Here is a 13,837-nt window from a genome sequence, read left to right as displayed (position 1 = left end):
GAGTCTGTGCTTCCACTCTTTAGTAGCCTGTTCCAGTCTGCCGGCAGGAGTTCTCTCCAGTAGGAGGCTTGTATTTTCCTCCTTTGTATTGCTAATGAACTTGCTGCTTCGACTTGCTTGTCTACTCTCTTGCAAGTTGGCATATAGCGTGATTTGCCTCTAATAACGAACTCCTGGTACCTTGCCGCTCTCAATCATTTGTCTGTGTGAGGAGTGAGAAAGGAATGCTCATTCAATCTTGTCCTCTCAGGAGCAGGGGGCTCATTAGTAGCAAAGCTCAGGGGCTAAATTCTGGGCAACTAGACTTTAGTTGGTCAAGTCGGGGGCCGGCTATGGCGAAATGCAAGACTCCTGTGGGTGCTTCTAAGGTCCCTATTAATATTGTTACGACCCTGTATGCCTTATTGCGCTGAGCCATGGGTATCATGGAAAAATAGATTGAATTGGTCACCCGCAGACTATCTATTTTCCCTTCTTCTATCTTGCTTCCTGAACTACCTGGTGTGTCCTTACCTGCTGCCTTAGACCTGGTACACAAGTCTATAATAACTTCTCCCATTTCCCCCATTGGATAGAGGTTGGGAGGGTCCCATATCAGTATCTGCTGTTTTAGAAGCCTCCCCTTCCATAAGGCCCTGTGACCCTAGCAATTTGGCAGGTCCTGTTGCCCTGGAAGAATTAGAAGATTTAGAAAAGGACCCTAAAGTGGTAGGAAAGAGGAAAAGACTGGAGGTCAGCCGAAAATCTAGGCACCCAAGGGTCAACACGGATCAGTCCCTTAGGGATATTGACCCCACCCTGAAGAAGAAGGTTAACATGAAAGCTTTATTGAACTCCTTCCGTGATACCATAATTGAGCCTTGAACGCTAAATTGGAGCCTATATGTCATTGCCTAGCAGCAATTGAATAGGAACTTTCCAAATGGAACTAGATAATGCAACCTATGGGAGCTCTCACACCTAACCCTGTCACTACTTGTTGCCTCATTGAGGCCTATACAGAACACGGCAGGAGCAAAGGATCTTGAGCCAGTGAAGAATCAGGCTATTGTAGTCCCTGTCGGTTCTTGTACTCGTCAATTAGGGGTTAAGACTACTCATCCGATTTCAACAGGGGAAGGAAAGGACAGAGGGGACAGCTTTCGGAACCTAGACCCAATGCATGCCGCCGCGTCCAGTGGCTGTGAAGACTTGTCCTGCAGGCGTGAGTTGACACCCCCATGTCCAAACCTGTAACTCTTAACCTACCCCCTGAAGCCACGCCTTATGTTGTAGGTTTGGGTATTGTGCCACCACTGCTGGGGGACATTTCGGAGAGCTTCTGTCAATTGAAGAACAAAGTTTCACATTGGTTGTGCTTGTACTCAGTGTTGGGGGACCTTGTTGGAGGCTTTATCAACATGGTACACCAAGTAAATTGGTTAGGTAAAGCCCAGAAAACCCTTGAAGGGAACTGTGTAATGATACATTAATAGGCCTCATGCAGCAGAGAGGATTTTAGAATTTATAAGGCATCACCCCCAACCGTTGCACTGCAACTTCCATCCATCCCCTTGGGTATCTTTTATAGCTTACCGGTCCACACCTTACAGTCCCACCAGTGGCAAGTCACAAAATGTCAAGTCCCAGAAAGTGATGGTCAGTATGTGGCTTCACCCGAAATGGATTTTTCAAACAGATTTGCCCCCTTGTCTGGTCTGGATGCCTGTGATTGACTGGTTAGGGATGATCAATCTGTGGGAGTGGTGACAGACTCTACAACTCAGTGCATCCGTGTCCTATCGGGCTTTAACAACAAGGTGTGCAAATTCATTAGCAGGAACATCACTGGTCTTGCGGGCAAGTTTAATGACTAAAAGTGTTTAACCTTCATTAGAGGATTTGCAGTGTTCAGACTTCAGGAGAATTGAGCAATTGAGAATCGTTATTTTCTAGAGGGCTATAAGACCTTTTTCCTCCCAGCGTCTGAATCATGGGCTGGAAGACCAGGGGGGGCTGATTATTTTGGTTTTTTGGCAATCAAAGGGAGGTTTGACATGTTATCTGCAGGAGCTCCTACCTTGCAGGCTTTATTATTTTCTACTGCTGGCCCAAGCAAGTTGTTACTGTTGCACTTCTATAATGCTAAATCTTCTCCTCAAGAGGTTTATGACATTCAAAATTCTGGGTTCGTTTTTAAGAAACTTGAAAGGTCCCAAACTGGCTCGGGTGAATATTATGGTTGCTGGTGATTTTAATGTTCATTTGTGTGGGGACCCGAGGCGTTGACGCCTCAGGCTGCTTTCTTATGCCCTGTATGCACCTGCAACATTGTCAGCAGGGTACAAGTTTAAATGCCTTAATTAATTTAACTTAGTTTTCTCACTCGATCAGATGTCCCCGCTCACAAGAGATATTAACCCTACCTTTACAGGGAGAGCATGCGAGTCCTTAATAGATTTTATTTTTGTCTCTGCACATTTTTCCCTTGTATCTCTTAGATTGGGATACCGATGAGCCCCTTTAGTGACCACAATCCAGTCTGTGTCTCTTTCTGCTGGTCTCAAGCTGGTCCAAGACTCAAAGGTAGGTGTTAATGGGATCACCAAGGCTATAAATATTGGCAAGAGGCTTAGGTGGCCTCAGGTAACTCCTGATAACTTCTATAAGTCTTTTTATTCCCACTGTGATAAAGAGTTTTATACTTGTTCATCTACCAATAGTAACCCTTGTGATATCTTGGGGGCCTTTTTAGTGATTTCCAATGTTGAATCTAGTTTATTGGAAGTACCCACAACCCGGAAATGTATCATGTTGCCTAGATCATTTGGCACGGTATGCTCTCAGGCATTAAGGAACCTCAAGAGTACTTTGAGTGCTAAGCCCAGGGATTCTGCCTTTTTCAAGAAGTGTTGTAAACTGTATAAAAGGGAACAGGTTAGGCGTAAAAATGACCTAAAGGAGGAGGCTTGGACTAATTTGATTAAGGCAAGTACCCTGAAGTGTAGTTCTGGGGCATTAATAACAGTCCCTTTCTTGCACCAGAAGCAGCCGCATCCCTGAAGGTACATGTTACCGAAGACTATTGGGTGGCTTATTTTGAGGAAACCTACAACTCAGTTCCTACCGAACACAGCAGGACAGAGCTGGAAGATACAGCCACTTTGACATTTTCTCTTGAGGAAGTCAAGAAGGGTATTATGGTGCTAACTAAGAACAGGGCTCCAGGCTCTGACATAATCCCTCCTAATCTTTGTATACATGATCTTGTAGTTTGGGCCCAGTTTTGATCACCCTCATTAAAGCGGCAGTGATAGCAGGTCCCCCACAGTCATGGACATCATCTTTTATTGTACCTATTTTTTGAAAAGGGGACAGGGACAGCCCTCATTGTTATAAGCCCATTTGTTTGCTGAATTTGGCAGAAAAGGTTGTGGGGTGCATTCTCCTGCACAGACTTTCTGTATGGGTAGAGGAAAATAACATTATCTGGTGTCAAGTATGGCTTTCGCTCCTGGAGGTCAACAGTAGGTCAGTGTTTAAACCTGCATATGGTCCTTAGTAAACATACTGTTGCGCGTTCTGGCTCCATCCACTTAGCATTCTTGAACCTCACATTGGCGTTCGATCGGGTTAGTCGAACAAAACTCTGGCAGATTATGCTGTCCATGGGGGTGGATAGGGACATCGTCTTGTTTTTAAGAGATCCTCACATGGACACCAAGGCGACTGTATGCTATTCTAAAGATCTAAAGTGCATGCATTGTTAACATATTAAAATAGGAGTATGACATGGTTGTATTTTGGCCCCCACTTCTGTTGAACTTGTACTTTAATAAACTGGAGCAAGCCCTGGCTGTCACAAAAGCAGATTGTCCGCAAGTGGTGTCCCATTGTTTTCCAGTGTTATTATATGCAGATGACGTGATTCTCATGGACAAAACTGCTAGGGGCTTGCAGTCACTGTTGAACTCCTTTGCTAATTTTATGGAGGAGCTGGACCTATCAGTTATCTGTGATGGTTGCAATCCTCGCTCCACAAAATCATCTAAGTTTCATCTTGAGACCTGTGCCCTCCCAAAGATTAGGGTGCTTTCATACCTGGGCTTGCTATTTAATTCGGCAATGAGCTGGCAGCTCTTTATATTTGGAAGATGAAGGATTTCATTTGGGCAAACGCTGCTGTTTTTAAATTTGCTTCAAGGCTGGCAAGTAGTCCGACCGGGGCCCTACTACAGATTTACAGCACCAAACGCATTTCTAAAATTGTCTATGGGACCGAAGTTAGGGGATATGTTAAACTGGTTAAGTTACAGTCAGTGGAACATTTCTATTTTGAGATGTCATGTGTGTCCCACAATTTATACTGAATATATTATACTGAAAACTGTGCCAACCATAGAGCTGTACCTCCTTTTTGGTCAAAAGTAGGTATGATCGCTTTTTGCTAACTAGTTTCTGACTGGACATATTGCCCTTCCTGCTAGCCTATCTCCACAGTTGAAATAGGGGTCACAAACTTACATCCTGTGGCTGTGACAGCAGGTCTCATTCCATGAGATCAGAGATGGTATCCTGTTTTTAAATTTACTGTATTAATTGTGTCTACTCATCCTTATCTGTTTTTATGCTTCCCATATTGTACGTAGATTTTTATCTTTATTAATCGATGTTTGGATTTTAACTGATATTTTATTTCATGGTGCTTTGCTTTCATGATTTGTTCTCTCAACAACCGAATAAAGCTTACTTTGAATGATTGAACAGGTACGTTACAGTAGAAAGGGACTGCACCATAAACAAGTTTCGGTCAATGTACTTTTTTTTCTTTCACGTATTGTTGCCTATTACCTAGGCATTTATGAGTAACTGAAGAACTACTCCTGTAGTTATTTTTGGAAAACTTTAACATCTGTTCTTAACAGTAAAGACACATTTTTATCTTCTTAACCTCTGCATTTAGGGTAGAATGATTTTACTTTAAAGTATTATTCTCTTGTTTAATTTGCTTGTATGCATTATTGCATTAGGAATGTCCTGCAACTTGTGCATAAAAAAATCATGTCATTTTATATGTTAGTTTATTTAGATAATTTGTTTTACATCACTTCGATTGTAATGATTTTAATGACTTTTATAATAAACTTTATTACAGTACTCCCATAGTACTCTTTCATGGGCTCTTACATGCCTTTGTAAATTGACGTCAAAAAGCGTCAATGATGGAAATAAATTGTTAACACTCAGGAAATACTCATATATAATTAGTACAAATAGAAAGAACTGAGCCCTATTTGCTCTTCTGTTCATAGGGAGCCAGACATTCTTCCGTAAAAGAGTGTTCCTGTGTTGCTGCTTCAGGTACCCACACACACTTTTGTGAATCACACCCACAAAACTTATAAACTCAAATCAATAATTTCCTAGTTGAAAATTTAGAAACCCTAAGTTTATCTAAGTTTCATAAACTTTTTTGTGAGGTGTCATTGCTAGCTACGTTTTCTGCAGGCCCATGTTAATTTTCAGAGAGTTCAGGGCAGGTTAAAAAGCATCATTACAATTACAACAACTATGTCAATTATAATCTCTCTGTGTGGCAGTGTAAGCATCCGAGTCTGTAAGTAATCCCGATGAAGGACTGCACCACAAGAATGGATGCTCTCACTCATCTGACGAATTTAGAATATAAAAATATCTTTTGCTGTTGAAGTGTATTGAAAAGGGAAAAAAACAACGATTTAAGTTTTTCCTCCTTCATGTGCTACTAAATATAGTAGCACGTGGCTGTGCTTGGCCAAAGATATTCTAATGGGACAAAGACAAAGCCATGTTTGAATCTGAATAAATCATCGAACTAACGAGACTTTTGTATTGTTAATGGAAACATGTTACATAGATTTGTAACCACCGATTTCGTGTTTCACAAAATGGCATTAACTATTTTTTCTGATATGTTATTTAATATCTTTAAGTATCCTAAACTATTCATGAAAAATCCACGCTTGCTTTATCTTTACAGTACAATGCCCGAGAGCAATATTTTCTTCTATACATCTAGAGTTCTAATGCAGCGCAATCAAGTAAATTTCCTTGGTCACAGGCAGCCATGAATGACTGGTGGAAGCGACACATTTTGGCCTTGAGTTTCAAAGATTTTTCCAGGCGTAAATCTGGATTTCGCCCATGCGTAAATCTTACTTTACGCATGGCTAAAGTGCTTAACTCTACATGCGACATTAGATATTTCACAAAGCCGTTTCTCCACCGATTTTCTCAAGTTGTGTAATGGCCCCATGATGGTCCTGGTGTTAAAGTTGTAAAAAGTGCAACAATGTGCACACAATTCCTCCCTTTTCACATGGTATGTGGGGAAGGGCAAACCACACACAGTTAAATGCTTTTGATGTGAAGTAAAACTGAACAAAAAGGTTCGATAAAACTTCACACGTACTGTTGTTTTGCAGCTTTCATAGCATTATTGGACTGATCACAGGGGGAAACTCATACACCAAGGAATAATTTGTGGGCTGCTGCAGTTGATTGGCGGAAGTGGGCAATGGGCTCCAGAGGGTCTGAATAGTGCCCCACCACCCCATGCTTTTGAGCTCAGACATGATCACATTGCTTCTGTCAAAATCTGCTGGCCAGAAAAAATTGGTTCAATGTGGGTGAAGTGGCCATCTGTGAAAGTGTTTAAATGCGTTTGAACCATCTCGTAAATGATCCAGGAATTATTAAAAAAGAAATATGATTCTTGTCAACAAGAGGAGAATAATGGTGGTTGGGAAAACTCTGAAAAAGAGCTTCTTGCTGGCCGGATGATATCCCCTTCCAAAGAGTAGCAGATGGAACATTCCCGGAGGACCTAACTTAGGAACTTCATAAACGTTTCCTGCTTAAAAAGCTAAAGGTAATGTACTTGGACCTGTTTGATTTTAATAAACTTTGAGTGGCTGTGCTGCTACCTATAACTCACAAGTTATTTCCTCAATAATGGGAGCATCACTTTACAGAGGGTTGATTCACTAAGTAACTTGCAGGTAGATTAAGTCAGCCTACTGCTGGTGATAGATGGAGTTAGTAGACGAACTCTTCTAGATCGGGTTTCAAGCCAGTTTTTAACATTTTTTTTTTAATTTTTAAGTCCTGTACTGGGCCACAGTGATATAGAAATAAAACATTTAAATTCCAAAACTGACACTTGAAAACCATTAGGTCAAGGAGACTGTGCCGAGCAAGGATTTTCACAACATAATATGAGCCCTGCACTATTTGTTTCACATGAGAAGATTGCTATGTTATGAACTTTAGTTAAAGAAAAAAAATAAACCATACAGTCTTACTGCAGATGGAAGCAAAATGGGAGCCTACATATAATTGCAGTTAATTACAGCGATTCCAGATATTACGGAAAAACGGTTTAATGTTACAGTAATTATACATTAAATACCAATAATAGTATACTTTTAGTGCTATTGGAATTAATGTTGTTAGTTAATGTTACCAATCTCGTTTAATGAACTGTTGCCTCATGTTATACAGAGGCGGGGCAAGGCGCGGCAGGGAGAAGCCACCGGATGATGAAAAAGGTATTATTTATTTATTTAATTATACCTATTACGTTGTCTGTCGACTTTCCATTCTTCCACCCGCCCCCCTCGCCTCACCGCATTTACCTGTGCCAGTTGACGCTGATGTTATATATTGTGGAAAGCTGAGCAGAACTAAATATTTGATTTTGATACCTTAAAACACACTTCCCAACCCTAAACCTGGAAATATGTTTACTGTGCTCACACTCCATGCATTTAGAGTTCGGAAAACAGATGTGCTAATAATGTATGTGACTAACATACATTTCTGGACAGAACTTATGAAATGCTGCACACATCTGACTTGAACCTCTGAGAATCATATAAAGTAATATATCTCGAGCAATGTATAGGCATATGCATAAAATCAAGAGATTAGTGACTTTTATATAAATCAGGCTTAATTTTCAAGCTAAAGTGTAGGTTACTTTTGACCCAAAATACAGAAGCCTGGGGGGAAGAGGCTTCAAAATTCTTCAGTAATTGAGGAAAGTGTAGTGCATTTTTAAGCATTCTTTCAGAGGCAACAATTTCAGTTTCAGGTATGCAACGTGTCCTTCCCAGCTTAGTTCTAATATTTAGGATTAAGTTAAGAAGTGACAAGCCAGCAGTCAGGGAAAATTTGGAATTGTAACAAAACAGAAAATGCACATCTGCTACACCAAAGATTCTTGGCTACTGTTGCCCAAAATTTCCTTATGACAAAACATGCCTTAAACCTATCACCAGTTCAAAATGTGACATTTGCACTCAATTAAGACCACTGTCATTCGAATCAAGCACACTGACAGTCTGAAACTTGCAGAAAAAATCATGAGTTAGAAATGCAATGGATTCAGAACAGTAGTTTGATACCAGCTAAAAGAAAATCAACAAAAGAATGTGCATTTTCACATTTTACAAAACTGATGACTGTTTTCCTTTTCAATTCACATTGATCATGTTCAGTACATCCATCAATTGGGTTGTTACCTGTTTATTGAGCTCACACTTGGTACTGTGTCATTGTCACATACTCGCTCAGCAAGAAGCCTGTCCCGGATCTCCCAGGCAAACATGGTGGGGTTTTGGCGTTTGTAGTCTGCAATTTTATCAACAACTTTGGGTGTGGCGACCTTTGGTTTTGAGCCTCCTATTACTCCTGGTTTAATACTTCCCGTCTCATAGTACCTGCAACAACATAGAAAACAGACCATAGGTTACTGGGGTGGTCTGAAAAGAGATGGATTCAGGTGTTTTTAATTCTGAAGCTTTCTCAACTTTAGGAATTCTAGCACCATTACTTTTTCTAGATGCATCAGATGTTTAATAACATGCTTCAGTTCCCTGTGTCTAGTGATGTGCATCACATATGGATTTTGAACTTCACCCCTTACATGCGTTCGTCGACCACCGGCCGTCGCGAGCAATACCTCCATAGTGCTGCGAACGTACGTTGGCCGACGCGGCCCGCCCACTCCGCTAAACCGCTGCACAGCGGCGGAATTACCACTGTAGTTAAGCCCTCAAACAGTCAGACTACCTTGGACTCATATATGACATCATTTTATTCACAAGAGTAAAATTTACCAAGAATAACAAAGGGAGAGCAGACAAAAATCAAGACCAGAAAGGTGATTAAGGGACCCTTAATAAGCTAGGGATTTATATTATTATGAGAGGATGGGGGACTCAATGTGGCTATCTTCACCTTTTTCATATTTCAGCTTTTTTCCATATTCCTTTTCTATGCAGAAGATAGATTTATTTATTGGGCACTACAGGTATATTTGTATCTTTTCTGGCATGGTATGATACAAATGGAAGCATCTTTGTATTGTGTTGTATATTCTGTTATGGCTGGCACACTGCAATACAGTGCTAAGGAAGTATACAATATTCAGTAGTGGTAGGTCAGTGCTCCAAATGGTGCACACAACAGTAGTTGCGAGAGCAGTTCTGACATTTGCCCTATGGAATAGGCAAGAACAATATAGACTAGGAAATATGGCTTCATTTTCTTTTGTTTTTCCCTACTATAGGCAAACAAATCTAACATTTTCTACCTTCTCACAGGAGGCAGAAACTGCCATCTGCAGGGCTGCTGGGGTTTAGGAGTGCAGGGGAGGGGTAGGGGTCAGAGCTACCGGCTGGACTCAGACAGCCTAGGGTTAGTGAAACACACAAAAAATGATAGAAGGAATGCTTGTAATTTGTCAAACCACTGGCAATCGCCTGAGGTAGCATCCCAACTCAATGCTCTTTTGCTCACCATGCCACCTCATTTTACACCCAGCCATATGCAAATCAGTCTTGACCCTGCTCCTCATGGGAACAGTCCATCCTGAACTAGATGAGTTTAAACTAAGGTGGGATGGTGCGCAAAAGAATGATGAGTTGGATTGCTACCCCAAGCGATTTCCAGTGGTTAGACTTATTGCACGCATCCCACCATCAGATTTTGTGTGTTTGACTGCCTAGCGTTAGGCCAGGTGGAGCACTGCATGCTCCCCACTCGGTGCTGCAGGGGTGAGGCTGAGGCTGAGTCTGAGCTGTGCGCCTGTCTGCATTCCTTGCCCCTGTTGTGGTTTTATTGGGTGCGCATCCACACATGGTGAAACCATGCCTTCTGTCCCAAAACCAGGAATAACGATGTCAGGAGACAAAGACCTACTTAGGGCTGCCTGGGAGCCATCTCCCAAGAGTTATTGCACTGGCAGGGGATGTGGAAATGCTACTTGAAATGAGAGCTTAAGTAGCAGCAGTACATTTTGTGTGCAAAACACATATAAATTGTTCTAAAGACAAAGTCCGGCTATTTAGGTTTGGCATTTGTGAAACAATCACACTTCAGCAAACAATTTCTTAAATTTCAAGCCAACGTGTGAATATGTATTCCTGTAACAGTAAAAAATAACATTTGACCAAATTGTACAAGTGCGACTCTTTTACGAAAATATTTGTACTTCAGCGATAAAACAATTTCTGATGTATCGGTGTACAAAATATGATGCTACTAATTAATATGGGAAAATGTTGTGAACCGTCTTTATTCCTGCAATTTTACCTTAGTGCAAAAAATTTCAAAAATACACAGAGGTTTGTTTTTCCTTATGTCTTTTCAGTCACTAGTATTCTCCTATAAATAACATTGAATCCTCAGTACAGTGAGAGTCCAAAGTTAGTACAATGAAATAGTGTTTTAAAAGTAAATTCAGGATTGTTTTTTTTAAAAACGTCCACAAACATTATTGATAAGATAAAGATAGAGGGTCAGATGTAATGCCATACTCCTGCCAGAGGAATTCAGACCCAGACTATTCTTTTCATCCAGAATTTTTAATCCTCCACTGAATTCGAGCCCACAAATAACTTCATTGGACATTCTGTGAATCTCTTCTTGGTTGTTTTAAACCACCCACTTCAGGTGTGTTGTTAAAAGTGATTTCTGGCTCCTTATTTTGGAAAGCAAGGATCTGCCTGTCCCTTTTAAAGCAAAACAATGTCTTATCCACAAATAGTCCACTTTTAAATCAGGTACAATAATGCGCTGGAAATTTGCTAATATATTCCTTGTTTCAAAATCCGGTAAAAGTCTGACCATTTCATTTCCTCTCTTGTTATGCATGTTTCCAAAAAATCAAGACGGGGTGTGGCCACCTAGAACAGGATTTATGAGTATAAAGTTATTACTACTAAATTTGCATATGTATGTGGAGATCACCACCACTGTGGGGAAGATCTCCCTATAAGAAAATATTAGGAACATTGAGTTTATACATGTATTATTAACCAAGAACTAATCAAATAAAATATTAGAGCAGAATAACTCGTGAAATTAAACATGTGTTAAATAATTAATTATTTAAATATATTAATTTAATTTATAAATTATTTTTAACTGCTTAACCGCTGCAGCAATTCCGCCGCGGTGCGGCGGTTTGATTAGGTGGGCGGGGCCACGTCGGCCAACAGACGTGCGCAGCACTACGAAGGTAGTGCTCGTGATGGCCAACGGGCACATGGAAGGGGTTAAACTACAGGTAAAAATTTTGTTAAACGTTATGAATTATGTGCAGAATTAATTTGAATATATTTTAATAATTTAATATAATTTGAAAAGATTAATATTATATATATATATATTACCCAGTGGTGGTCGCCAATTGGTGGGTGTAGAGGTCAGTGTATCCGTAGGAAATGCCTTTTTGTATTACTCATAACTTAGACACCCTTTACCGAAGTGCCACAAAACGTTTTAAAAAGTGCTTTTATTTACCTAGTTTGTGCATGAAAACGTTCAGGGTGCTCTATCAAGTGGGGCAAAAAAAAGGGGACTCCAAAACCACAAACTCTACATGCATTTTCAATTATTTAAGAAGCAATACCACAAATTCTGAAAGGAATTATACAAAATTTTGCAGGAAGGTACATCTTGGTCCAGAAAGCATGCTTTTTGTGATTTGGTGTAAATCCATGAAGTAGTTTTTGAGATATTAAGGTACAAAAATATTTGTATATCTGAACGCTTGGGTTCATGGGACTCTCATGAGAGTCACTCAAATACAAATTTAAAATATAGAGCATTCTCATTGGTCCAGTTTTTTTATCACCTTGGGCCAATTCACTCCAATGGGAGTTACGCTCCCATGCAAGTTTTCTGGTTTGCAAAATGTTGCAGGCAGCCATTACAGGACTCGGGGACTTAGTCCCCTGTCCTGAGTTTTATTTTAAAATACTATATAAGAGGGCAGGGTGCCCTGCCTCCCTAGGTCCAACTCCCAGGAATTTCTCTTTTTTTAAATCACATTCCTGTGGGAGTTTTGTAGGACTTCAGTGGGATGGAGGTGTTTTAAATAAAATACTTTAAAAAACAATTAGACCCCCAGGTTGGGACAGGGCCCAGGAGTCTTATTTTGAAATATTTAGGGAGGGGTGCGTGAGCCCCACCCCCTTCCTGAGACAGTCCTTGCCCCGGTGACCCCATCCCATGGGGCTAAATTTGCAACTAAAGGGTCCCCCACCAAGAACCTTTATTGGGTCGCAGGGACTCCTTATCCGCGAGGCTATAACTTGTTAAGAGGAAAGGGAGTATGTGGCCCCACTCCCAGCACCACCATTGGGCTCCAGGGACCACGCCTTCAGGGCCGATGCCTTTAAGGAAGGGGAGGGGACACATGCCCCCCATGAGCCTCTTTTGGGCCCTGGGGACCCCATCTTCCAGGGGCAAAATGCTAATAGAAGGGGTGGTGGCTAAATGCTCCTCTCACTGCATCAATATCAGACCCAGAGCATAATAACCTACAGTGTCCCTGGGAGCCCCCACCTGGGCAGAAACCTCCCATGTACTCCCCCCCGGCAGGAGCAGATATAAAATGCTACTCCTGCCTGGGAAGGATCAAAGGAAAGGTGCCAGCTCTCACCAGCACCCAGTATGGTGCTAACTGGGGAGCTCCCCCTGCGGCCCCCAACATAGTGTTTTGTGGATCCGCATGGGCATCCGGAAACCCAACAGAGGCCCCAGGAGATGGGAACCTCAGGCCACAAAGGCTCTGGGAGGGGGCAGTACACCCCCTCCCCTTAATTAAAAAGGGGCCTTGGGAATGGGATCCCCTGGCCCTTAGTGGCTAGGGGCAGGAAGCAACATCCCCTCCTCCCCTTAATTAAAAACAAAGGTCCTGGTTCGCCAAAACCTCCCTCTCAAGAACCCTGGATGGTGGCAATGATACAGACAGTGTCCTATGAACACGTCATATATGGCATGCAGGACCAGACCGAGGTGTTTACCCAGACATGGGCGTCTTTCCACCAGGATGGCCCATAAAACTAATCACATCAACACTGACTGCCCACCCTCCCTTTCCCCCCTCAAACCTCCACTGTACACAGCGGACAGCCTATCACCCGTCACAATGATACAAACCCCCTCCCTCCCCCGCTGGGCTTGACCCCCAGCTTCCACACCAGCCCTAGCCCCCCATTGACCACCCCCACCCTCCCCTCTCTTTCTCTCCCTCCTTTTCTTATTTGCCCCCTCCTTCCCACCTGCCCTCTATCTCCCCCTCTCTATATCCCTCCCCTCCTCTACACCCCCATTACCTCCCTCCGCATTGTTCTGCTTCCCCTCATCACCTTCTCTTTCCTCCTCATGGACGGCCACGAAAACAAATGGATCTCTCTCCCACTGATGGAAGCTCGCACCACCGTACATTTGCACACGAGCGCACCCCCGCACTAGTGTTGTGGGATGACCCCTTCCCCCCACCCTTCCTCCCCAAACCCACTCC

General features: G+C 42.1%; 1 protein-coding gene across 5 annotated transcripts in view; it reads right to left on the bottom strand.

Moving 5' to 3' along the window:
• PAX5 (paired box 5) overlaps positions 1-13,837 on the bottom strand; it is a 562,382-nt gene that overhangs the window by 482,244 nt on the left and 66,301 nt on the right. For all 5 annotated transcript variants that reach the window (XM_078676527.1, XM_078676528.1, XM_078676529.1 and 2 more), the window contains exon 3: positions 8,544-8,741. In XM_078676527.1, the coding sequence (XP_078532653.1) occupies positions 8,544-8,741 (198 nt within the window). The remainder of the gene's footprint in view (positions 1-8,543; positions 8,742-13,837) is intronic.

Source organism: Lissotriton helveticus, chromosome 2_1 (genome assembly GCF_964261635.1).
Source record: "Lissotriton helveticus chromosome 2_1, aLisHel1.1, whole genome shotgun sequence".
Taxonomy (NCBI): Eukaryota; Metazoa; Chordata; class Amphibia; order Caudata; family Salamandridae; genus Lissotriton; species Lissotriton helveticus.
The sequence above is the reverse complement of the archived record's forward strand: the minus strand, read 5'-3'. Positions and strand labels throughout refer to the sequence as shown.